The sequence below is a fragment of the Corvus hawaiiensis genome, chromosome 1 (assembly GCF_020740725.1).
Source record: "Corvus hawaiiensis isolate bCorHaw1 chromosome 1, bCorHaw1.pri.cur, whole genome shotgun sequence".
Taxonomy (NCBI): Eukaryota; Metazoa; Chordata; class Aves; order Passeriformes; family Corvidae; genus Corvus; species Corvus hawaiiensis.
Window position 1 is genome coordinate 7509119 of NC_063213.1, and position 27843 is coordinate 7536961.

At 41.3% G+C, this 27843-nt stretch overlaps 1 protein-coding gene across 5 annotated transcripts in view; it reads left to right on the forward strand.

Annotated features, from left to right (window-relative positions):
* The window catches only part of DPP6 (dipeptidyl peptidase like 6), a 544191-nt gene that overhangs the window by 423719 nt on the left and 92629 nt on the right, over positions 1-27843 (forward strand). For all 5 annotated transcript variants that reach the window (XM_048324150.1, XM_048324219.1, XM_048323990.1 and 2 more), the window contains exons 6-7: positions 5990-6042; positions 22391-22472. In XM_048324150.1, the coding sequence (XP_048180107.1) occupies positions 5990-6042; positions 22391-22472 (135 nt within the window). The remainder of the gene's footprint in view (positions 1-5989; positions 6043-22390; positions 22473-27843) is intronic.

A 27843-nucleotide genomic window follows, 5' to 3' on the forward strand; every position in this document is an offset into this window, starting at 1 on the left:
TAATCCTTTGCAAAAATAGTTGGGCTGGGGAGAACACTGCTGGCCATTCTGTCTCCACTGAGGGAAAAAATGAAAAGGCCATTACCCAACCATGCCTCAGCCAGAGGTAACCCCTTGTGCTCTAAATCACAAATAGAGGGGAGAATGAAAGTACAGAAATTGAACAAAACATTACACAGAAGTTGGTGGTCAGGTACAGGAATGGATTTTTCATCCCTTTGGAGGGCCAATTCAACATGTAATGGCAAATGAATGATTTCTTCACAACAGAACAGAAGGGTTCAACAAAACCAATGGTGTCATAAAGAATTTTGATCAAGGCAAATAACGTTGACATATTAAGTGAAAATTTAGTTTTTAATGTTGATGTTCGTAAAAAATACAGAATATTCTGCAAACAGGTACAGCGACCTGCTTTAATCCTCCACAGACTACCATAACAGGTTATGGCAATGAGGTATTTTTAGTCAACTAATTATCCTTTTCTCTCCTGGAAGATTTGTATGAACAACACTGTTACCCTGTAAAGTGAACATCATATTTGCTTGTTGGTGACTGACCAATAGAAGGGTCCATGTGACAGTGTGGTAGTGACTTGTATCCTTTATAAACATGATATGTCCATGCAGGAGATTGAAACACAACCTCTGAGTAGTGTTTGCTTGTGATTTTCCTCCTGAACTTGTTTTCCCCTCCCTTTCACACCATTGTGAGAAAACAGGGTACCAAATACATGAGCTATTTGCTAATGCATAGCAGCAGCCTTCCTGCATTCTACTTTATTCTCTTTCTCCTGTTAATCTGTCAGCTTCAGAGCCTGGTTAAATATCACAGATGCTAAAGGCCAAATGGCAAATCATCTTTTACCTGCATATTTTGCATCACAGCGTTAGTTACTGTTTAAGGGCGCCAGGACCATTTTGAAAGGTGGAATATGTAATTATGTCAAATGTTTGGGATTATTCAATTGGTTTGACATTCATATGTGCATTTGGGGATTTGTCTGCTCATAGCATAAGTAGGAAAATGGGCTGTACAATCTATTTCTAGCAAATGTCTTTTTAGAGACTCTTTGTGGGAAACCCTTTTAATGGATCTGGCAGTTCCTGTTTCACCAGCTACTTGTGATATATTTTTACTGTCTTACTACACAGTGTAGAAGCAGATACATTATCAAGACAACTGGGGTCTGTTAAGAATCCTGAGAGGATCTATTATTTGTTGATATACTTTATTGTTACAGAATAAAAAATGAGTCATTTTACCCAGATAAATCCTGAGTGCTTTATGATTAATTACATTAAAATATATTCTTGCTATTTTCAGGCTTTAGCAAACTGTTGTGCACTTTTCTTTCTGATGATTATTTAGTGTGTTCATTTTTATTTGGGAGCACTGGGGTGACTTTTTGGGTAAAATGTGTGATTCCTGAAAAAGAAGAAAAACACTAAACAGTAGAAATTCTGCATTTAGCCTTGCAAGCTGCAAACAGCTTGCACTTCTGCTCTGCCCTGTACTGGTCCCTTGTGAGCTCTAAGTTTTATGGGATTTTTTTTGTGAGCTTTCTGGGCAATTCTTTAATGTAAATAACACTACTGTATAAGGGGCCAGGTGGCTCTATGGAGCCATTTAGAAAATGGATGCAAAGCATGCTTTATTCCTGTATTTATCAAGTAAGTAACAATCATGAGCTCACGGCAGCCAGTCCACCTGGGTTTAATCCCAGATCTATGAGCTGTTTTATATGCCAGGTGGAAAGACCCTAAATCAGCTGTTTTGGTAGAACAGCCTGCTGGAAGATGAGTGGATTGGGCTGATTTGGGGGGCCTTCTTCTAAGGGCTTTTCCCCCTTTTCCTTGTTTGTAAACCTTGAAATGAGATGCCTCTTTGTATTGATTCAGCACCTTGTCATGCAAACATTAAAGAAAGCCTTCTGTAAATGCTGATTATTGCTGGTGCTGGCATCAGCCCACAAAGTGAGACAGAAACCAACAGACAGAGGAGATGGAGGTGTACCCTAAACTCTTTCTTTTTTTCCTGATGCTTGTGATAAATCCTCAGCAGGTAGTGCAATCTTTCATACCAGTCATAAGATGCTGAAAAACCATTCCACAAACTTCTTGGATTTATGTCACATACTTCTGCAGTTACTTTGGGGCAAGAATAAGAGCTATGGATTCTAATTTAAAGTATATGAATAGTCAGAATAAATAAAGGAGTCCAAATCCATTCTATGCTTGAATAGCATATAGTTTCTATTTCAGCAAGCCCTGCTGGACTAGGACCTGTATCCTTACAGTACTTAAACAAGTTCTTCCAAGGAGACATTACCATTCACACCATACTTTGCTCTGTAGTGACAGAGAACAGAAATCGCTTCTTCCATTTTGTTTTTGTACCTTGTTGGAACCACAATTTCCCTGTTCCTTTGGAATTTGGTGGCATGGGAGAGGCACATGCCCTTCTCTGCTGCTCTGTGTGCTGCAGTGTTTCCATTTCTGCTGTCATCTGGCCAGGCCCAGGTTTCTTCTGCTGGCTACATAAAACGGGGTCAGTGGCTTCCCAAAAAGGTGTTATCATATATAATTATCCCTGCATTCTTCTGAATTTTAGAGGGATAATTGCCTTTCCAAGACTTCAGTGGGAACAGATAGATCTGTCTCTCAGTCCCTTTATGATTTCAGTGTAAACATGCACCTGTTGCAGAGCATAATTTAGATTGAAAGTAAACAAGATCTGTGCTGTGAGCTGGGATGAGAAGCCCAGTGGGGGAGTTTCTGGCCCAATGGTTTTAGCATAATGACTTTTACAGCACTTGTTGGTGACAGCTTGCATGGGAGCTTCTGTGGCCTGAGTGTGGTGGTACCCAGAACCCCTCAGAGCACTCTCAAACCCCTTCTGACTGAGGCTGGTGGGATGGCTCAGCACACAGAGTCTACATAGCAGAACAATTGCCAAAACTTCTTCTAACCCAAAGATGCCTCTCTACTGAGAGGAGCTGTAATGCTTCTGGGATCCAGCTAAAAATCAGGGCTGAGAGCATCAAATCAGTCGCTGGCTTTTGCCACACTCTTTGATAGAAAAGGGGAACACACAGTTTATACAGCTATTTTTTTGGCCAAGCCTCAGAAACAGACAGGTTTAATGAAACGAGTACTAACTTTTAAACACTCTCCCTTCTCTGAGGCTTAGTTTGGGTTTCAGAAGAATGCTCATCTCTTTCCCTGCACTTTTCCCTGCTGTGGATTTTTCCTACTGCAAAATGAATAGCCAAATTCATCTTGACCCCAGCAGAAATTTTAGTAGAGATATTAAGCAAAAAAAGTCATCCTCTCCAAAAGTTCAGTTAACTTCATTTGGTTTGCATATCTAAGAGGAAAGCAGACATTTAATTTCTCAGAAAGACATAAAGTGATTTTTCTCTTGGATTCTTTTCTGCTTAGGAGTATTTCTGGCAGTGTGTTTTCCAAACAGGTTTGAAATTGTTGGGTTGAGAGGGATTTTTGAGCTGCATGTGCTCGTGTCCTAATAATAATAAATACCTGATCCTGAAATCTTTGCTCATACAAGTAGTTATTTTTTACATAAGCAAACCTACATATTGTCAGGATTTATCTGTCAAAATTTTGCTCCTGTGAATGAATTCTGCCAGCTGCAAGCTTTTGAAGACTGTATACTATAGCACAGCTCATGTGAGATATTTGAGAGTCTGGCCAAAGACCCAAGATAATGACAAATGACATTCATAAAATAAAAGAGTTCTTTGAGTGTCCTGCAACTTTTGTTTTCCTTACTCCTGAGCTCTCTCAGCAAAGAAAATGTTTTGCCTCAGTCTCCATTAATGGCTCTAAGACAGCTCTGAACTCTCCAGCATGGCTGTAGGACTCTGTACCACAAGCAAGGACATCAGCAGGTGTCCTGTTCAAAATTTCCCTGGCTGTTTCTTTTACCTCCAGCTTGCCACATTTGTCTATTTTCCCCCGAAGGCATCTGTTCATGCTCATTTTGGGGGGCTTATGTCTCTGGTATCCCATAACACAGCATGGCTCATAACCTTGAACTACAGTCCCAGCCTCAGATCAGAATTTATATATCTACATCATTTTCTTCATCCTACTGCCAGGATATTGGAAGACAAAAGTGGCTCAGTATTTAATGACAATGTATTATCAGGTTTTTCAGCTCTGTAGGCAGATTCAATCTTCCAGTGCTTTTTGTTTAAGGAATTTTAGCAGTTTTAGGACTTCATCAAAGCTGGAATAAACTCTAAGGCATCAGCCAGGTCTCAGGTATCAACATCAGAAGATTCGAGAGCTCTTTGGTATGACTGGATGAGGGTGAGGAAATTTGACATCATCTGACACAGGTGGATCTAAAAAGGACACTTGTACTAAAACAAATGCTGGCTTGTGGTCAATTCACTTCTATTCCTAGACCTCCCCTGATAGCAGCACACCAAAGGATCACCTTGTGTGAAGAGTCCTTATGGATCTGAATGCCGGGAAGGAGACAGGATTTGGGGATGTGACCTCATGATGTCCTTGTAATGAAGGGAGTGAGTTGCACAGGGAAGAAGGGAATCACTTCAATCCAGCATCAGTCTCTGCATTTCATAGGTAGAAATCCACTTTCACCTCTGTGCCTGGTTTTCAGGGAGCTCATGCAGTGGTATAAGGATTCAGTGTTTGGTTACAAATCGTAACAGAGAAGTTTGATTTGATATTTACAGGATGATGTGCCTTGTGTTTCCTGATGTGCCTCGTGTTTATCTGCCTCTTCACTGAGAGCCCGGAAGCTGCAGGGCCGTTCTAGACACCTCTGTGCAGGTTTGCCCTCCAGAGTGGCAGGAGTGAGTCGTGCTTACTTGTGATGCTAATGATGTGCTTGGGATGGCCCCTGCTGGGGCTGGCAGCATCATCCAGGACATCTCATGGTTTCTTGGCATAAGTGTAAAAAAAAGTACTTGTGCAAAAACAGAGGGGCCTAGGAAAAATAATTCTGATCGAACTTGCTTGGTGAAGCAAGTATTCAGGAAATTTCTTCTTTATCCTCTGGGACAGGATGCTTTATGAGAGCTGCTGGACAGCAAAAATGGTTTAAAGATTTAAGTAGAAGCCAAATTAAATTATTGCTAGGAGATGTATTTATTTACTTATTTATTTGGGAGCATACAGTAAGGACAGAATAGCAAAAAGTGATCCCTGTATAAATTTGTATTAAATGATTCATATTTAGACCTTTCACACTGGTGCCCTGACTTCTGATCACTGTAAGGGACTGTGCTGTCACCAGTGGAAAATCACCACCTCTTAAATCACTGACATTGACTCTGGTGTTATTATTTACTGCTTAGAAAATAAGTAATAAACTGCCCCCTGTGAGATGAGCTGCTGTGCAAGCTGGCCAGCTCCTCCCCAAGGCCCAAAGAGCACAGATGGATATGAAGATGCAACTTAGCAGGTCACACAAACATGAGGCCAGCTTTATGCCTTGAGTCAATACAGTTTTATTTCCTGGCTGACAGGGGCTTGACAACCCACTCTGATATCACCCAGCACCGCTCCCTGTTTTATTTATGTGGAAATAAAGCAAAAAAACCCATGCATTGTGTCCCTGTTGTGTCTAGTTATAATGATGGAGAATGTCTCCAGCTGACCAAGGTGTCCTCATTAATGACTGTTCTATATTTAGCCTTTGCAGCACCCGTGTGCCCCCAGTTTAATCAAAGACCTGGTAGCCATGGTAACAACACCGAGCATCTGGGTGTGCACGATCTGCCAAACACCGTAACAAAGTGCAGGATGAAAAGAACACACAACAGCTCTAAGTGGATTAATGCATTGTTCTTTTCTGTTAGAGACTTTGAAGTGTTTAGAAGAGCTTCTCAGCCACATACGCTAGAGCATTTTTGCAGAAAGCGAGCCCTATTAACACAGGTGACAGTTACTAATCTCTTTTTTTTTGTTTTTTTCTTAATTTTGTTTTGCAGGTGTATCAGCATTCATACACAGCATATTATGTCCTCAGCAAAATACCTCATGGGTAAGCAATTTTTCAATGTCTTCATTTAAAAACTCAGCCATTAAGGATCCTGCAAAATAACGTGTATTGTTACAAATGGTTTCCTGTGACAGTCCTTTGCAATGACCTGGCTTTCAGCTGCAGCATCCACTGAGCTGTGTGCCGTGCAAAAGATGACAAAGTCTGGAAACAGAAGTACTCAGCTTCCCCAGAGAGTCAGACTACATGAATTCCATATTCCAGATTTCAGGGTTTCTGTCTAGAATATAGATGTGGTGGTGTCTGGCTGAGAGCCATGGTTGGCCACTCACCAGAGCAGTGGAGAGGAGAAGGCTCTGGAGAGACCTTATTGCAGCCTCTCAGTGCCTGAAGGGAGCCTGAAAGTGAGCTGGAGAGGGGCTTTCTACAAGGGCATGGACTGATAGGACAAGGCTTCAAATGCAAAAAGGGCAGGTTTAGATTAAATATTGGGAATAAATTTTTTCCTCTGAGTGTGGTGAAGCCTGGCACAGGATGCCCAGAGGAGTCGTGGCTGCGGAGTGTTCAAAGTAAGGTTGGGTGGGGCTTTGAGCAACCTGGTCTGGTGGAAGGTGTCCCTGCCCAGGGCAGGGGGGTTGGAACTGGGTGTTCTTTAAGGTCCCTTCCAACCCAAACCGTCCTATCATTCTGTGATTCTTTGATTCTTTAGCTTTGATCAGTTGAAGTTTTTTTAAACCCCCTTTTTACGCTTTGTCTTCATGGTGCCTGTGGTTCCAACTCCATCACCCAGCCACTCATCACCTGCCTTGTTTCTTTAGAGTTCAGCTCTTAGTTTCTACTTTCTTTTCCCTAAATTATACCTTCTTTTTCTATATGCAATTGAAGCAGTGGCCCAGCTGGTCAGGAATGGGATGCCACCATGCCAGAGTCACATGTAGACATATGCTGGAACAGAGCATTTCAGGGTGACATTTCCATAGCACCCATGGAAATGCATAACTTCCACAACAAAATTCCTCAATTGATTGTCATTAAATATGAAGCTAAAAGCCAGGAAGCTGATGTCAGGTTGCATGTTTTAAGTATCTTAGGGATGATAACTGTGTAGAAATGGGTAAAAGGGACAATATAGTTGTGCTTTGCCGTTTCTGTCCATCATTGTATGTGACTCATTTAAATACTTGCCAAGATTCTTCTGGTTGCCATTATTATACATTATGGCTAAACAGATAGAAGATGTTTTGGATCTTTGCAGTAGCTGGCAAAACATGCAAGACTGAAAAAACTTTTTCTGGTTTGTACATAGGGTGATCATATTATCACCAGGTAACTCAGTCCAACCTCCTGCTCAAACCAGCTTACTCAGAGTTTTATCTAGCTGGATTTTGAAAACCTGCAGGGATGGGGACTGCACAGCCTCACTGGGCAAGCTGTCACACTGCCTGACTGCCCTCACAGGCAGAAAGTTTCTCCTTATATCCAGTGTGAACCTCCCCTTTCAGTTGCTATCTGCTTTCTCTCACCAATACCACTGTATTAAGTGCGTTGGGACTTGGGAAAACACTGGAACATGTCCTAAAGACCTGTTGATTTCAGCCTCCAGGGGCTTGCCCTGGGAGAAGGCAGGGTCCTGGCCATGCCTGTGTGCTCAGTGTTTCCTACTGCTTTCTGCAGACAGTTCCCACTGTTCTGTGCACCGTGGATCAGCAGCTTTCCCGCTGGGCAGTCCTCAGGGGAACTAATTTTTCAACAGGGGTATGATATCTTAAGGGCAAAAGGCCTAGAATCAGACATTGCAACACCTACATTTTTTAGTCCCCTGCCCTCTTTCCAATTCTTTTTTATTTTTTTGGTATAGTATCCAGTGGGTTTAACAGTGGAGAAGTACAGATATAAACACATCTCTCAGCATTTCTTCTGCATAAAAATCCTATCTACATTCAGGTGTTCCTCAAGGATTTGTGTCAGCATACTAGTCCACATGCACACACATACAAACAAAAAAATGAACAGGAGAAAACAAACAAACCAACCCACAGAAAACCTGCTACCCAACAAAACCCTCAAACAACAACAACAACAAAGCCAAAATAACTTCTTTGTCTTCTACTTAGTGACAGACGAACAATACTTTGTACAAAAAAGTGTGTACTAGAGACATACATGATTTAAAATCTTTGAGCCCTGGAGCTTGTGCAGCCTGCCTCGTTCCAGCTTCCGTCTTGTGACCTGCTCACCACAGAAAATCATGAGCTTGGTGTTAAATTGTTTCCATGTATGGTTGAAACATGGAAATCAGGAGATTTCTCACTGTCAACCCTGTTAAAGCTGTAGTACCCATGTGACACACTCTAGATTTCTTCAGTCTTCTCCCTTCCCTGCTGCAATCTGTTCTTTGTTTTTTGCTTTCCTTTTTTTTTGGGGGGAGTGGTTTTTTTTGGGGGGTGATGTGTTTCTTGTTTGTTCAGTTTTTTGTTTTTGTTTGTTTTGGTTTGTTTTGTTTGGTTATGGTTTGGGTTGGGTTGGTTGGTTGGTTGGTTGGTTGGTCAGGCTGGGAATTTACTCAATATGCTTAGTTTTTGAAAACTCCATCTTTCTGGCAATGTATCTGAGTAGTAGCTTGTGGGCTGAAAGTGTTCAGCAACAGGATGAAGACGCAGCAGGAGCACATAAGCTTTGTGTCTGCAGCAAACCTGGCTAAGAGCAAAAAAGGCTTGACTGACAGCGCAGTTCTATTCCAGACAAAACAAAGGTGGAAAAAATAGAAGTATCATGCATAATGTGTATTAGAAATGCTGAAAAATAACAATACAGTGGTCCAAGCAGTTTTCTACTACTGCATGATCTTTGTCCCTGACAACCAGCTCCTTTTTCCCCCCAGTTTCAACTCGGTTGTGCACGCAGCTATGGTTCCCCTCACTCTCTGTGTTTGGTTGGGCAGTGGCACAGGAAACTGAAGGGTTGGATGTGTCAGAGGAGAAGTTTCCAGCATAAGGAGGAGATTTGGAAAGTGAGAGCACACCAGAAGGTGCACAGGTGTATCAGGCATTGATGTCCTCAGAGCATGGTGAGGTGGTGGTGGATCAGGAGACCACGAGCTGAAGAAGGGCTGGAAAGATCCCTGAATCTCATGTTGGTACAGGTGTGGTTTGCAAAGTTTAGGCTTCAGATATGTACACAGGCATTGTAAACCATACTGTGCAGAGACAATTTCATTGATCTTTCAGGTGATCATGGTACATGTGAGTGGTGCAAAGGGCGGCACACTGCCATTTCCCAGGAACATGGGCATTTATCATTCCTGTGGAGCTCTCTGTATATTTTAGGGTGGTGCATGAAGAGAGAGGACAGGTCTAGCAGGTGAACGTGAGGCAACAGGTGCTGAAATACATCAGCTGAAAGTAGAGCCTTTGATGGATGAAGGGGTAAAAATCTTTTCCTCACCTATTTCATATTTAACACAGGAATATTGCTCTGATGGGTATCTGAGGATGAAGGTTGTTGAGGGCAGGACACAGCACACTGACACAGCACAAGGTTCAGTTCAGTTTGACATTCCAGGTTCTTTGGTGACAATGAAATTTGCAATCCACAAGCAGCCATCCTTGTCATCCACCTGTCAGTAACAGGAGTGAGAAAATTCTGCACTGAGCAATGACCCCTTTGCCACCTTTACAAACTGTTTCCAGTTTTTCCTCCTGTGCAAGCAGGCACAGCTTTACCCCTGTTGGTGTGTGCCCGTGGCCCTCAGCATCTCGCCAGCTCAGCAGGCGAGGCAGTGACTGCTGGGGAACAAACTCCCTCCCCTCCACAGTATCCTCCTGCTCAGCACACAGTCATTCCTGGAAACAGGCTGTGACAGTGTCGCTTTCCCTGTGCTCCCTCTCTTTATCCTCTTCCCCACCCTCAGCCATGATCTGCCAGGCAATTTAGGATTTGCACCCTCTCATGCCCTTGCTGCTCCCCTGCTGAGGCTAACTAATAAGGAAGCCAATTAACCTAATCTCTGGCATCACTTTTAAAATAACATAGCATTAATCTGCCGGCATAAATTGTTTTTTAAAGGGAATTTTCTAATTATTTTTGCCACGTTCTGCAGGCTCTCCAGATTCAGGCTGTGTCTGAAGTCAAAAGGAGCTCATACCAATGTTTTCCAGATTTAATTTCGAGCTCTCAGTAAGTTTGACAAATCAATTTGGGAATGTCCTCAGTACATATGTTCCCAAATGGTATTTTATACAGAGCTGCAACATTTTTCCACAAGAGCTGTTGTCACAGTAAACTGCCCACACTGGGTCTCTACAGGACAACTAATAGATGCCAATGACATAGACTCAAAGGATCTGATTTAAAAATTAAAATAAGCCCAAGGCAGAGGAAAGAGATTGTGCAGATTTGATACCTCCCTTCTTGTTACTTCAGCTTTCTCCCAGCCTCTTGGCAAATTCAGGGTCGAAACCCCCGCTGGTTTGACTCATTTGCCTCCTGCTTTCAATGGCCCGTGGTTTATGGTTTCCACAGGGGGAGCCGGCTGGGAGCCGGCTGAGATCCGCAGTTCCCGTTTTCCTGAGCGGAGGTGTGATGGGGGTTATGCTCCGTTCAGCTTTCCTTCATGTCACCTCTCCTCCTGCTGCTCACCCAAAAACGCGATGCTGGCGCCGGGTGCCATCTAGTGGAACCAGCCCCGTGTTCCTGGGATGAGCATCTCCGTCCTGTCCCATCTGCTCCCCTCTGACTGCTGCTGCTTTTCAGAGATATCTGCTGATAACTGCTTGCAGCTGTCTCCATTTATAAATATTTTTGCAAGGCTCTTCTCATAACAGCACAATTGCACTTGCTGCATTGCAGTTGCCAAGTACTTGTAATTTATAGGTACTGTGATAGCATCTGCAGGTCCAGATGTGGAACAGGGAGCTCTCCTGCAGTGTGCTGGGGGAATGTGGAACTCCAATACCATATACAGTTATTTCCTAATACTATTTTTCCTAATTTTGGAAAATAAAAATTTAGCAGTACAGACAACAACCTGAAAAAGAGACACTGAAAATTGTTTTATTCTTTTGTGGGTTTAATAATGTTGCTCTTACCTAGTCCAATATGAGTTATCTTAGTCATTCACATCCTTCACTGAAATAAGGGGAAGAACTTCATATCTTGGGGGTTTTTATGGTCAGGCTGGGACTGACCAGAGTGTTTCCCTAACCCAGTTGCAAGATTTCCCTCACCAGAATTAAAGTGTTTTCACACCAGTGCATGCTGCTGGGCCAGTGGTGTGATCTGGCTCTGCAGGTTCTAAGCAAGAGCTAAATTTGGATAGATATCCAAGGGGGTACTTGTGTATTTAATCTTTTGCTGTGGCCAGCAGAAATGCTACACTTTTTTCCAGTTATGTTTGCATTCCCCAAAATAAAGTCCAGCATAAAACATGTTTTTTCAGACCTCCTAGCACTCTCCCAGTTCTGCATGAACCATTTCCCTCTGGACACAGCCAAGTATCAGGGATTAGTGCTGACCCCCTCACAGGAGCTCTTGGCGCACCCAGCTGGGACATGTCAGTGGGAGCTTCCAAATGTTTTTACCAGGATCAGGGAGAAAATCAGCAGTTATTCCCACTCCTCACTGATATTGTGTTTGAGAAGGAAGGAGTTGTGCACAGTTACTCCTAAGCAGAATCCATATTTCTTACCAGATTCATGTGTTGGGCTCAGAGGAACATGGTAAGCACAGAGCTCTTCCTGCCTACACTGCCAGGGTCTGTAAAATCCTGCACGAGTGCCCCATGCTGAGCCCCAGTAACTTCAAGAGACGTCCCAGGAGTGGAGTGAGTGCACAAAACATGCTGGAGATCCACAGAAGTGGTAACAGGGAGAGGAACTGAGCCCGTGCTTCACTGTGGGTAAATTTTCAAAGTGATGTCTATAGATCTCTCTGCAGAGCTCTCACTATTGTTCCTTTTTTTTTTTCACAAGCCACTGGCAGAAAAGAAATGGACTTCAAAGTTAATTAGAGAAAACTTAATCAGTTTTGTACGTAGCCTGTTGTATATTTTGAAAGACAGGAAGTTTACCCTTGCACATGTTCCCATTTGCATGCTCACAGCAAAAGGAAATTATGTTTCATTATTTAAAATCATGGATAAAAGAACTTCAGGAAACTGAATCTACTTCAGACACCTGCCCATTTGTCCAACACTGCTCTGTTTCATTTTGATCTGGCCTGTTACACATTGTCTCTGTAGCACTAAAAAATCCTGTGCCTCAGTATCCCCATCTGCAAAGCAAGAAGAGAGATTGTACCTACCCAATGGAGGCAATATGCAATAATTATTGTACAGACTACTGCACAATTTCACTCTAACGTTTATAAACTTGTATTAGTGCCCACATTTTATTTTAAGAGGAAAAAGTAGAGCATTTAATAAAACCCGTTTTCAGCTAATTAAATTTTACTTAGGGCAGCTGAATATTTTCCCCCATGAATGATCTGTAGAGGTTGAAATAAAATCTTTATGAAAAGGTATGTAAAACCACATGAAAATGTGAAATTTGTTAAGTAAGTAAAAAAATGTATTCTGCAGTTCATGAAGAACTTGCTATTTCTACTCCTTCTCTCCTCCCTCTCTTAACAATTATGATTTTATAGATTTTATCACATTCTGAGATAGTTTATATAGTTCATTAAGGCACTTCTGCACAGTGTGGTGGCTTTTCTGCCAGACTATAAATAAGAACATCCTCATGATGTCAGATGCATTTTGACAACAGAAAACTGGCCCTTGGAATGGTTACATTTGGTAGCTTGATCGTGGAGCCTGACCTTACATCCTCTGATGTGGACAGGAATTTTTCATCTGAGTCTGCTGGCATTTGGCTCAAGCCCTGATGGAACAGTCTGGCTTTTTGCTTTCTGTAATCTTCTGAATTAAACGCTCTGTAAATCACTGAAATAGTGGTTAAATCACATACCAGCTTATTGCTTATGAATACATTTTGGGCCTCTTTGAAAAGAAAGAACCAGCATTTCATTAAACAAAGCCACTATTCGAGCATCGCTCACTTCCAAGCTGTGGCAGGTTGAAAGCAGCTCAGCCTGGAAGGCAGTTCAGGCAGGGCTCTTGGCTGTGATGGTGGGAGGAAATCCACTTCAGCAGCTCAACACCATATCATTTCCCCAGGGGATTTTCCAGTTGCTCACCCATGTTGGCCACTGCACAGCATTTATTTTATTATTATTAATGCGAAATGTTCCTTTCTTGTGTAGGCAAAGCAATTCCTACCACATGCTTCTTTCTTCCAGAATCAGTTGTGATGTGGGTGGACACCTTAGAAACCATGTATAGTGATAATAATAACGAATGGTCCCCTGAGGGGAGGATTTGATATTAAGAATTATAGTAATGACTAAAAAAAAAAAAGAACTTGGGTAATTAATAGTTAGACACAAATGTTAGCACTTTAGCAGAGAAAAGCCCAGCAACCAACCTCTTTATGTTACAGAAAAGGTCAATAGCTTATAGCTCATCAGAAAGAAAAAAAAAGAAGAAAGGTTTGAAGCAAACTCTCCCATTGTGTTTTTCTGAGACAGCACCCCCTGAAATGGAGGCAGGGTTGCTATTAAAGTCTGAATCTTGAATAAAATGTGCTTCACTGGTGAGAAACATGTCTGCATTTGAAAGTGTTTTTGTGCCTCAGGATGTACCTCCTCTGGACCCCAGTCTGGTGTCAGCCTCCAAACCTCAGTCACTGCTGGCGAGTACACATGCTTCCTGACACCACCAAAAATCATCTCCTTGGCATGGGTATTCCTCCTTTTTCATACCAACAAGGTTGAGTTAGTAGAGAGTTTTGACAGAAAAGGGAAATAAAGGTAGATGAAAGAGAATTTATAAAATGATGGTGCATAGCACCGACTAACCACAGCCTGTACAAATGCTGCTTCCATGCATCACCTTCCCAGGAATAAAATTGTAGGTGGATTTTCATAGTGGGAATCAGGAATTTTTGTTTGCATTTTTGCCCTAATGTTCCAGGTCCTGGATGGGGTTTCCAATAGGACAGGAACAAGAAACACAGGTTTCCCTGGGGAGCTGTTTTCACTCCACTTCTGTGGGTCTGTGGAGGGTGAGCCTTGATCATTCGTTGCTGTGGCTGGGTGATAAGCTCTTTCAGCCCACTAAACTCTCAGTGCACTGCTGCTTGATTACACAGCACACAGAATGTGCATCCTACAAAAAACAAACTTGTTTCATTTGTGGGCACCTGAAAATAAGTCAGTTTTGAGGACCCAAACCTGCAAGATTATGGGCATTTCCTCATTGTTGTGGGATTTAATGAGTCCTGGGCTCAGTCACATAGTGAGGGCTATATAGGGACCTGTGCCAGCCACTGAGGGCTGTACAGTGCCCCACCTCTGAGAAATGCCATAGCAGTCCATGCCACAGCTCTCGTGCACCCTATCTGTGTCCTGGGGCTCCCTGTTATCCTTTCTACTTGGTGCTGTGACCCCTCCACAGGTAGTCACTAACCAAATTTAGTAGTCTAAAAATGCCTTTATCCAAAAATGGGCATCCTGAACCCCTAAGGAGCTCAAAACATATGGGGAAGAAGGGTATGGGGATATTTTGGAAAGCAGGAGAGGACCTCTGGGTGGAGAATGGATGCTACAGCCAGAACTGTCCTTGTCACAGTAACCACTGAGAAAGTCTCTTTATGGCAAAGGTGATAAAATACCTGGCTGATAGCCCAGACTGTGTCACTCCAGCCATGATGCCTCTTCACCCCTTACCCCAACATTTACTGAATGTTCCGCTAGAAATCTGAGGAGATAAGACAGGAATAGAAAAGGTTGCTTTCCCATGTCACACATGAGAAGGAGATAAGAGGAATGAAAGGGCCTTCCATATGCAGACCACTGAAGGCAGATGTTATACCCCCTTTCAAATGCAAGCATTCCCTCTTGTGTGGGTACTTCAACTTTATACATCTCTGTTACGGGGCAGAAGTGCAGAGCTAGAGGTCCTTTGAATAAGGAGAGTATTTTGCCACCTGCTTTTAAGCTGTACCTGAAACCAGGCCAGCTGTGGTGGTGTTTAAAAATCATCATATCACTGTTGATAAAAAATGGAAATAATGGCACAACTAAGTATATGCTTTGTTAATTTTAACTGATGATGACACAGTCTGTGTGGGGAGGGGCTGTTTAGAAGAGTGTTCCAATACTCCTGAGAGCCTCCACACAAACCTCCAGGATCTCCTTACCCTGTTGACATGAGAAGAAATAAGATTTGCTCAAAGACTTAGTTTTCAAAAAGAAAACTGAGAATACTGAGTCATTCTGGTTTGGTTTGAAACCAATTAACACAGACTCTTAAATTATTTTAGAGCACAAGCCCAAGAATCAATCTCTTGCCCAATTAGGAGTGTGACCTAACAGCCGGTGAAGTCTTACTGTAACAAGGCACTTCTGCTGTCTCTGGTGGTAGGAGATCATTTCTGTGTCTCATTTTATGTGCTAATAATCCCATATTGCTCTCTGCGGGCATCGCATCATGCTGCCATATTTTTATTAGTGTTTGAAAGTCAGACAAGGTCAGCTGGATGGAAAATGCTCAGGTTTCATCACAAACATCCTTTCCTGTAGATTGGCAGAATTGCTCAGAAGAACCACATTCAACCCAGGCTCATCCAGGAGACCTTCCCAGTTCATTCCTAAACATCTCAGTGCTTATCAAGTTCTTTCTCTTCAACCTGTATTTTTTTCCCCATTTTGAACAGCTGATTTTTGGCTAGCTGCAATTCTGACTAGCCTTCTTTATAGCATTCAAATATTTAGATTTTCATTTTTTTCATGTTTCTGTTGTAGATAAGTACTCGTGAAACCCTGATAAATCCAGTGCCTTACCTCGTGCCTTGCACAGCACTGAGGTCAGAGCTGGGTGAGAAAGCCCTACAGAGTAAAAGAAAATTACATGAGCAAGAGAAAATTGCTTTTAAGTGGTTGAGTTTATCACCTGAGTGCTATCGCCTCTCATTGTCTCTTTAGGAGACAAAATATGACTCCAGGAACAAACATTCCTTTTAAAAATACTATAAAAATTCACTCTGTCTTCTCTGATTTAGAAGGGTCACATGAGAAACATGATAATGTCATCTTCTTAAAAGTAATGTTGCCAGTGTCCAAGGTCCATGTCCACTGTTTGCTTACTCTGGGAAATGCAGAGGTTTTGATCAAGGCTTTGCAGTCCTCCAGCCTGCATCACTGCAACCCAGAGCTCTGTACCAGTCTCTGATGCACTTTTAAATCAGTTCTTTTAGACTGGAAAGGCAGCTCTGTGCCATCATTTTACACCAATACCAATGGAAGCTGGTGGCTCCTTTTCTGACAAGTGATTGTGTTTTGTGCCTTTGTCCATGGCAGGTGGGCTGGAACTAGATGATCTTTGAAGTCCCCTCCAACCCAAACCGTTCTATGAATCTATGATTTCAAGGTGGTGTTAGTAAAGTGCAAGGTTTTGCAGGTTCAGTAGCAAATATTAAATTGATGGGGGGTTACAGACACAGGCAGACCTCTGAGCTCATATTGTTGGCCTGAATCCAAAAGAATTGCCAAATTAGAGACAAATGTTTCAGATTCCCTTGCTTTTTAGCTTTTATACTCTAAATTCATGAAATTCGTCCATCTTGGAAAAAACGGTTGGTGAGTGCTGATGTTTCTAAGAGCAGCTGAATCAATTGATGTGCATCTGCAGTTGAAATTAGTAAGTTCAAATTGCTTTCATCACCTCCTTCTACTTTTGTTCATTGAAAAGTGCTGCAAGGAAAATATGTGTATGTGTGAGTGTGTGAATTAAATATTTAATAGTGGATGAGCCTAGATGAATGGAAGAGCCTTTCCCATCTAATTAAGCACTTTTATTAGAATTCCAGGAGGGTTCTTTTTGTTGCATCTTCTAACAGTCTGATTTCTTGATTATCTGTTCTGGCAAGTCTTTATTCCCATTTGTATGATACTTTATTCTGTCTCACTGTGAGTCTCAGCAGGGCTCTGTATCTCCTGGAGAGAAATTTTCTTAATGGCACCTGTCTTCTCTTCTCCTTGGTGAATTTTGAAGTAAACAAGTCATTTAATTGTGTCAAGTCATTAAAAACAACTCATTAAAATTGTGTGTTTGCTACTCAAGGAATTGCATTCCTGCCTCTTAGAAATCTTTCACTCTTCCTCCATGTCCTTATCTGTGGTTCTTTGTACATTCATTAATTAACCTATATGTTTTACACGCTTTTATTTGGTTTTGAAAATTTTTTCTGTTTGCTTTTTTTTCCTCATCATGCATCAAGAACTCTTAAATATTAAGAAGTTTCCAGTTCTTTATTGCCCTTCCAGATCTATTCTCTATTTTTTTTTCTATTTTCTTTCCCTCTTTCTAAGGAAGAAGAAATCTGTCTTAGCTGCTGTCCGATTTTATGTTATTAGAAGTAGATGTGAGGACATTGAGTTCTGGTGCTGAGACAGATAGTTTAGATAGATAGATAGTTTTTTATAGTTAACCATAAAAAATGCTAAAGTACGGTGAGCTGATGTCCTTAGGACTGTTGTCTTCCAAAATATTCAGTGCTGGCTTGATGCAGATAACAAGAGGAGATATTTCTGCCTTCACCACATGTTTTTGTAGCTGTCTTTATTTCTTCAACTTTTATGTATTACTGACATCTTAACATACTAATTATATAGTATATGTTTTCCAAAATTATGACATAGTGAAGTAAGGAGGTTCAAATTTTTCCCCATTAAAGCATATATACATAGTTTATATTATTTCCTTAGAGGATGGACATATCAGAGCAGCCTTTGGTGCAAATTGTTGCATTTTTGTTCACAGTGGCAGCATATTCAGAGAATTTCCATACCAATCCTGTCGTTCTGTATTTGAAATTAAAATTAAGTTATGAAAACAGACCTTAGGACAACAGCCAATACCATACCCCAAAATCTGACTGCTTTTATCAGGTTCAGACTTTTTAAGTCTGGCATTGTGAAATATTCTTCTTGAAGTAAAGGAGCCAGTCCTTCAATTACAGTGGAAAATTTCTGGGTATTTTTTAGTTGCTTTTGAAGAACTTTATATAGAAAAGTTAGTCATGTTTATGCTCAGAAGGAGAACCAGTGCCACGAAGTCTCTGAGGGAAATTTTCCTTCTTTAGGAGAAAATGTCAGAAGAAGGAACACACAGATATAAAAATTTCAGCAAAAACCAGTAAAAACTCTTTCAAACAAGTTCCTCATTAATCACAGTAACTTTTAAAGTCAAATGCAGGTAACACATGATTGATTAGTTTGTTTTATTCTACATACTTGTTCTGAGCTCAGTTGCAAGCAAAGATGATTTGGCAGTCAGCACTCTGCTTGCACTTGGGAACTTCCCTTGTTTGGAAATTTTGAGGGAAGACTTTTTGGCAAAAAACTTCACTTAAACGAGCAAACTTCTCAATTTATTCTTCAGTAATGTTTTTTGAACGTGATGCTGAAGTCACGCCTGTGTCTGGAGCAATTTAACAGCCTCTGGTCCAGACAATGTCATTTTAATGTGGAAGAGTTTATGTAGCACCTGCTCCATCTTCTGTCTGGCCTAAAAGGTATTATTCCTTTCTTTCCCAGGCTATAAGATCAATCATTTTAAAAGATGAAAGAAATAATGGCAACGCTTTAGTAAGGCCTTGCCATTTCTTTGGCTGGCAATTAAGATTAAGGTTCTTTTTTGTGAGAAAATAGTGAAAATATTGTGAGGATGCCGTGAAGCTGGTTCTTCATCCAAACCAGGAGCCAGAGATGTACAGACTGCCTTCGGAATTGCCCATTTCCAAGCCAGCATCCTGCACAAATGAGCTCACAAGGGACAGGCTCAAATCCAAACAAGCCCTAATTATGAGGGTCTGTGAGGAGCACTGGCTCTTTGGAGAGGCTGAGATGACCCATAATATTGATTCATTCAGGAAAAAAAGTACAGAGGAATTTTAAGCAGGTTGTTTAGGAGGAGATGGAAGGGTGTAGCTATGGAGGACTGCAGCTTAACAGGAGTCACGTGCTTCCCAGAAGGAGCTGACTGGCATGAGATCCTATTTATGCAACTGTAAAATGGATGAGTGCTCCTGGAACACAGGTGTGCATTTGGTCTGACTCCCCTGCAGAAATTTAACAGAGGAGAGATAAAGGTCCAGAATAGCACAAGATAATTGGAAATGTGTTTGATAAATGCTCTCCAAAACAGTTTTTCAGTTTGAGGATCGCTAAGAGCTTTCTCCAAGAGAGCATCAGAGAATTGTGGCCATTCTGCCTGGATGTGTAGACAACTCTCCCTCCTCCTTCTCTCTCTAGGTGATATAATAGCCCAGAGAAGTTAACTTATAGTTTGTTAGGGTATAATTTGCCCAGAGAATACCCTATCCCTGGAAGTGTTCAAGGCCAGGCTGGATGGGGCTTGGAGCAACCTGGTCTAATGGGAAGCATCTCTACCCATGGCAGGGGGCTTGGAATGAGATGATCTTTAAGGTCCTTTCCAACCCAAAGCAATCTGTGAATCTCTGATAATGGGTTTTTAAAGCGGTTGCTTGGGGCTTCCGGGTCAGGAGTCCATGCATATTCCAGCATGGACCATGCACCCAGTGTAGCCCAGTTAAGTGTGTGAGAATCTGATCTTTCACAGTGAGGTCCACAAGTGAGTGGACTCCATTCATGGAGCCACCTTTGGGCTTACTGACAGCCCAGTTTCCCCTGGCCACTTCTGGCACAGCCCATCTCCAGGTAGCTCCTGCAGTTTCTCTGAAGCCTGAGAGATCAGGCTTGGCAAGGAGGGATGTCTTCTCAACCCCCTTGCATGTGGTACTGAAGTTTGCTGCAAGTGGGTGAAGGAGTGTGGCTACTTCAGGGAAGAAGATTCTCTTCAAAAGATGAGGAAGAAGCCAGAATATACCAAGATGAATATGTCCATCTCTTGGGACCATTTGTGGGAGGAGGCTAGGATCTTAGTCTGCTTTTGTAGCCTGTGGTAGAAGGGAATAGCTCACAGCATGAGGATGGATTTTGCTGCAAGATTTTGCTACAAAAGAAGTTTCCCAGCCATACCAAACAGCTTGAAGAAGAACTCAGGAGATGCAATTCTGTTTTTCCTTGGCCATACCCAAGACTGAGAAGATGACTTTGCTTTTTTTTTTATCTGCAGCACAACTCTTTACTTTTCCTTCTGCCTTATCATCTACCAAAGCTGGTTTATGCAGCATTTCTCATTGCATTAGTTTTCCTCTCCTGACAGATGATGCAGTGAGCAGAACTGACAGGACTTGTCTGAGCTCTGGTGTGAATGATTTGCTGTAATTGGCATGTCTGTCCCTTAGCTCCACCTGTATTATCTGAAGCATTACAGCTTTAAATTCTTACAGTTTGTATAATCTCTTTATTTATGTATGGTATTTCCCGCTTTATTCATAATTTCTTGCTCTTCTTCTCACCATGGGTAAAATAACCCAAGAACTAGATAGTTCATTTGACAAACAGTGAAGTGCTATTTTTTTTTTCCCAAAAGGGTTTATGATTTGATTCACTGATTTTCTCTTTTCCTTCTACTCTCAGAGGTTGCTCTCTGTTAAGATAATCAGGATAGCTAACCAGAGAGACTGATTCCTAACAGACATAGCTGACTGGAAACTTAAGGAACTAATGCACACAAGCTTGAAAAGATCCAGAACAAGTTGTAGGGCTCACCTTTTTACAGGAAAGGGAATTTTGTGGCTGCTCTCAGAATGAGCATTATGTGTTCTCTTATCCATACCTTTGTCATAACAAAAAAGACTTCAGGCTGCTCACAAAGACACCTTCTGGGTAAAAAACATAAGAAAAGATATGATTTTGCTCTACAAGCAGCAGCTGTGGATGACATTTTGCATGTAGAAACGAAAGCTATCTGGGCATCTTATGATACACTCAGACTTGCAGTGTCAGGGCATCAACAACCCACTTTGCCCCTCCACATTCTCAGTTCATCCCATCTCCATCAAACCTGTCAGCTTTACTGGGAGGGTTCCACCTGCAGGACTAATGGAAGGGGGAACCTGCGGCCATTGGGGTCCTCACCTTGGGTCTGCCCTGATTCTGGCTGGCCTTTGAACAATTCACAGGAAATTACAGTTTTTTCACAGTGGGAAGATTGCATAAAATCAATTCTGAACATTCCTCTTGCTGCTGTGCTTGTCCTTGTTGCAACAGCACCAGCACAGAGGGAATGAGCAGCCCAGGGACTTTCTGCCTGACAGTGCAGAGCTGGACTGTGACTCTGGTTACAGTCTGGTACTGCACCAGGCCCAAAACAGGCAATAAAGAGAATTCACTTAGTGTCTAATTATTGCATTCAGTTTTGTTCTGTTTTGAAAACATGGTCTGGAAAACCCTGTGCAAGGAGGCCTTTTGCTTAAAGGCCAGGCAGGATTTGGCTCTTTTCTCTGGTTTTTGGTGATGTTGGCCTCAAATTGCCTTGTTGTTCCTGTCTGTAGACCGGTGATGATAATATCCTTACTTTTTCAAGCAGTTTGAGATCTTCTAATGAGGTATATTTTATACAGGCTTTATTAGAGTTCTTGTTTGTAGGATATTACGATACACAGGGTTGTTGCAATGTGACTTCAGAATATGTAATGTAATTATTTGTGCTGAGTATAAATACAGTTAAGGCAATGCTATCTGTGCTGGGATAAAATGACATTATGCTGCTTTGACATTTACCAAAAAAGCCTCCTTTTTCTATATTGCATTTGCTGTGTGTCACTTGTGTTCTGCTACAACGTGACGGTAATGGATGAGAGAACAAGAAAAGTGTTTTGATTTTATTTTCCAAAAAATTTGATATTTTGTATTAATAGGAGCTTTTCTCTTTGAAGCCAGGCTTCATATCAGTTGTCATATGGTTGCTAATCTTTTCTGCCATCATGTTCAAAAGAAAATTATGAGGCAAAAAAAGACATTGGGTGAAGAAGATGAAATTATATTTTTCTTGTGGCAGTAGGATTCAAAGATATAATTATTGCTTATCCTTTGTGGACATCATCAGGTTGATAAATACAGTTAGATTGTTTGCCATCCCTGAACTAATTCTTAAGGCTTAGGCAAGTCAGCAATGGAACTAATATGTTCAGCTTCTTATTAATAAGAAACAGAAATTGTTGCTTAAATGCTTGATCTTACCAACACTTGCTAGGGGTATAGTGTCTACCTTACTCTTAAAAAAGTCTAGTGAAATCTGGCTGAAAGGCATCTTACAAGTTCGTGGTGTATTCCCAAAGCAGGTGTGCAGCAGTTTAAACAAGGACATTCCTGAAACTGAAATCTTACTCTTCTCTTTTCGCAGGGATCCCCAGAATTTGTATCCCCCTGAGGTCAGCAATGCAAAGCTTCAGTATGCTGGTTGGGGTCCAAAAGGGCAACAGCTGGTAAGAGAAAAAAAAAAGTGTGCCAATGCATTTAGAGACCATACTGCTATTGCTTGGAAGTAAAGAAACAATAATTCCTTTTTGAATAGTTCCTTGAAACCTGTGTGGTGGCTTCTAGCATTTATTTGTGATTGTTCTATCATGTAATTTATACAATTATTATAAAGATTATAAAATATGTCATGTATTTATAAAATTCCCAAATAGATCCATTCACTTCAAAGTAATCGTGTCTAAAAATGCAGAGAAAGAACACTTCATGAAAGCTTTTTGAGAGGATGCACCTGCTTCTCCCGATGCTGGACACAGGACAGATTATAGAGATAATAGACAGTTTGATTTATTTAGCATCTCATTGCTTCACAAGGGCATCTTCAGACTTGCAAACTTGGCAGTGGGGATATGTTAATATTAGCAGCCCAGTTTGGAGAATGCATCTCTCTAGAGCAGAGATGCCCTGAATTTGCCCTGTGGTTGTTTGCAAAATAGACAGAATTAGAAGTGGATCCTGGAAAGTTTTCAGAGCTGCTTAAAAAAAACCAACCACACCACTTGTCAGGGATTCATTGTATTTCATGGAGCTATTCATACTGCAACAATCTTAAAATCTCCAGTATTTTACCCCTCAGCCACTGCCATCCTGGATGTGCCCATTTTTTCAGTTTTTTCAGAGCATGTATTTCCTGGCCAGATCCCCTGGCTTCATTTCCTGGTGCAAATCCAATATTAAATTTTTTCCATATTCCAAACACTCTCTTTCTGCCGTAACAAAAAATGAAAAAGTGGCAACATCTTTTTTGATATGGAAGGTTTATACCGAGAAATGAGCTTTGAAAGCTCATTAAAGGAGAAAATCTGGCATTTGTCTCCTGTTCCCAGCCCTCTCTTGGGGACTGTTTGTCTGTGTCCTTAACTAGATTGTTTTAAATTCTGTGATTTAAAAAACAGCTGTAGGAGTCATTATAATTGCAAGTCTGAAAATCGGGTTGGAGAAAATATAACAGATACAGGAACAGGAAAGTCTTTCCTCTGCTCCATCAGGAAAATTGTGTTTCAGCATCATTGACCTCAAATCTGATCAGAGAGGAGGTGCAGCAGCCTTTACCTCCATGCAGCATGTCCTCTGAGGAGCTCTTTGCTCTCATTGCACGCAGATGGAAGGGACCTTACACATCACATTGTTCCAATCCCCCCACCATGTGTAGGGAATACCTTTAGGACATAGCAAACAAAGCCAAACATTTTTTCCTTCACTGCTCACTAGCTCTATTTTAAGTCTGACAAACCGAGTTTCACAATGTGTAACAAAAACTACATCTGCTAATTAGAAGCTACTATTGAGTGGCATTAGTCACGTTTTCCACCACACAAGTGAATCTTCCTTCCTTTAGCAGAGTTTTTCTGTGAACTTTTGTGCCCTCAGCACCTGTAATCACAGCTTGTTGCTGACTCACACCCATGCCCATTTTACCAAGCTGAAGGGCTGCACCTAATTTCCACCTTGGAAAGAAGAACTAATGAGATCTTATACCAAAGCCAAGATGACCAATTTACTGCCTCCATGGCCTTCTCTACCAAAGTAAAATAACCACACAGAAAGGAAAAATGTTCATATCAAAATAGATAAATTGTATCTCCAACAGGACAGTATATACAGTCCAAGAGAAGAAAAGTCTTCTTTACTCCCAACTTTATCATTTAATGCTGAGGTAGCTGATACCAATTTCCACCATATTTCATTAAGAAATTTTCAGTGAAAACTCAAAGCCCTAAGAATTCTGTTCAAGTTCCTTCTGTGGGGTACATGCTATATATATATATATGTGGTTGTTGAATTCTGTATGAATCTTGGAAATAACTTGCTACAGCAAATTTGTTCTGCATGCTTATTTTTTCTTTTTTCTTTTTCTTTTTTCTTTTTTACTTCCAAATATGTAAAATTATTGGCCTGTAATTGAGCTCTATTCCCTTTTCTTGCATTTGGAATCAGGTTAGGTGAGGAGCAACTCACTGGTAGTTTAAGCGTTATTTTTTCATACTTCTAATATATGTGCCTTTTTGCCCTTTTCCTTGCCAGTCATTTACCTTGAAATAAAATTATAGCTGTAGTTTATAAAATAAACATGCTTTTACATACATCAGTATAATCTTTTTATATCTAATAATCAGCAGAGAATTGCCAGAGAAAAAAGAGAAGCTTTTAAAATAAGAAAGAAAACCTACAAGCATTATAAATGAGATCTGGAAATACACCATGTTCACTGTTCTGTATTTTAGGACTAATTGGGTTACTCAGAATATAATTGCCAGCGAAATTCGTGTCACCTTCTGTGGAGATGCAAAGACAGAGAAAAATTAAAGTCTATTAAAATCTGATAGTGGGAATGTGTTTGCTAAATGTACACTGAGTTGTGTTGCAGGAGAAGGAGGAAAAATATGCTGAGTGGGAGGGAAAGGAGTAACTGGGAAGTGCATGTCAGCTGCCCTGGTTCCAGGAGGTTCCTGAGTGTGTTTGAGGAGGGTCCTACGGCAGCAATTAGGAACCCGAGTGTGTCAGGCCTGGTGCTGCATGCAGCAGCAGCCCTCTGGGCACAGGCTCAATCCAATTTTACGCTGAATCTCCCAGGAAAGGTGGGAGTGAAGGGCAAGTGGGTTTTGCATCACCTTGAAGATACCCCAATTTTCAGGAAATAGAAAAGCTTTCCCCTTGAAATCTCCTGGTTTGTTCTTTTTTGGCAACACAAAGGAGAGGCAGGGCAGGAGAGTAAGAGGGCTTGGTTCCAAAATTTTTATTCTCTTTGTAGCTTCTATTTCATCCTTCCTAGGGGAACTTTTGGGTTGCTGTGCCTGACCTCTTTCTCTCTTGCATGTCTAATCATTCAAAAAAAACCCCAAATCTGAAATAGAAGGAGCCTGAATGATCTTCATTCTCTGTGATTAAAAATATAGTGGAATATTCCCAGGAGCAATTTTCTATTTATCTTGCTTTATTTTGTCCTTTCTCATTAAATTATATGCCAATTTTGGGGTGATTAAGTCCTCAGAGCATGGTTCTTCACTTCTTACTGGCCTGCAGAATGCCACACATGCCAACTGAGCTGTTTAAATAACGGCAGATACTGGATCTGAGAAAATCAGAATGCAAAAAAGCTCTCACTTCTGGCACCTCAGAAAAATGCTTCAGCTTTCTCTGATCTCAGCCAAAGTCTTGACAAATAAAGTCTCACAAAGCTGTTGGAAGAATGGGGCCCTCACCAGTGTGAGCTCCAGAGTCATTAGAAAGAGAGCCACTAATTTCAATGCAAGAGGGAACACATTCCCTAAATCTGGCTGTTAATGAAGGGCTCATTCCTCTCATTTGTCCTACAGCATGAGTCATCATTTATGCTTTTATAGAATAAGTGAAAAACACTGTTAACTTGGAATAGCTGTGTGATATATTCACTATTTGTGGGTGTAAATGACTATGCAAAATGCCTATGGGAAAAATCCATCCTTTCCATGGTGCACCTGACAGCCCAAAGTCACACTTAGTGTTCAGTTTCATCAGCCCACTGGCCTTCAGCATGGTGCTTGGTGTTTTTTTAGTGAACAGACTGTATTATCCCAGTTTGTGTGATACTTTCCAGCAATATGAGGCTGTGGGTGGCATAACAGGACTGCAAAAAAGTGTTATTCTGTACCTTTGTCCTGTTCTGGGTGTGCTTATCTACACAAGAATCTTCACTCCTTGGATTTCTTCTCTTATTCTGATCATGCCATCTATGACTCAACAGCTACCCACTTCTGATTTTGCCACAAAAAAATGAAAACCTTCTGTTAATTGATCTTATTGGAATATTTTACCAGTTTCATCATGTTCCATCTCATGTTCCAAGGCTCTGCCCACATCCTGAGAGCTCACGTAATGTTCCCGTGATACATTTGCCCCAACAGCATCTAAGAAAAGGTTAATAGTGCCTCTGGTCCTGAACTCAGCTTCATAAAACTTGTGTGGCTGACAGGCCTGGACCTGTCTATTTTTCAAGAAAAGTAAGTGCAGTGTGAAGAGGTTTCCTTTGTTGTTTTGCTTGGCAGCACAGCCGAAGTCAGGGAGCGCTTCAGGAGTAAGAGGCTGTCCAGTGCATGTCTGTAGCTGAGGTGCTCAAGGAATCCAATAAACCCAAAGCTTTCAGGAGGTTTTTATTTAAGTTATCCCAAAATGTGCACATCCAGGTTCAAAGTATTTGCATTAAGCACCAGCTGGGAATATCCATGGGCCCTACTGCCAAAAGGAAGGAGGAGGCGGGAGGCCTGCTCTAATAAAATGCAGTGAATATTTGTCTGCGTTGACAGCACTAAATACAGTTCACAGGAGCTGCTAAACTCCAATTTCAAAAGCAGAAGCACTTCTGCTGTGCTGATATTTTCTTTTTTTTTCAAAATCAGAATCTGTAACCGTCCTGACAGATATTAATGGTAATGGTGACACTTCAGATGCTGGGGGAAGCAGTTTTGCACAACTTTAGAGGCAGCAGTTATAATTCTAAAAAATACCTCTCATAGATCATAGTATTTATTCTTCTACAAAGAGAAACATTTTTTTTAAGGTTCGCCTGACCAGTCAGTCTTTTACTGTTTACACAGTTTTTTTTAAGTACCTAAAACATACAGAAAGAGGGTTGGGGTTGCTGGAAGTTTTGTGTGCCCTTGCACTTACTGCAGCCCCACAGAAGGGTCAAAACACGTTTTTCCTGCATTCATAGGCAATTAGCCTTTTTCAGTGTCAACTCTTTTTGGAGCAGGAGCTATCTCTTATTCTTGTAGACTACAATCAAGTTTGTAATTGGTTCTAAGGTAACAGAAGTTAAGTTTCACAGCAGGTGCAGAAGATGCAGTAAGAAATCTCTATTTCAGGGAAATGCAAATGCCAGGAAAAAAAATGGAGTGATTCTTTCAGCCTCTACCATGTTAGGGGTTTTCAGGCGCCTTCAAACAGTGAATGCTGATGCTGGCAAACAGCTTATTGTCATAAATACTGCTGTTTTAAAAAGTGCAATACAATTAAGAGAAACATCAGGTTTTTTTGATATTTAAAACATTTGAATGATAGATCCTGCTGCACATGACCAGAAGCTATCCATCTCCCTTATCTTTTTTTTTTTTCTAATGCTGTAGTACAATGTTTGCCAAGTAGGATATCTAGATGCAAAAAAAAAGCTGGTTAAGTGATGACACCTGGAACTAAACTGGAGTGACTCCTCTAATTAGAAGTTTTTTCCTTGCCTGAATTTGTGCCTGTCATGCCAGCTTAGTTCCAGGCAGAAGGGCTGCACAGATATCAAGGGAAGGGGACCATTTTCACAGGAGGCACTGAATTATCTGCTGTTGT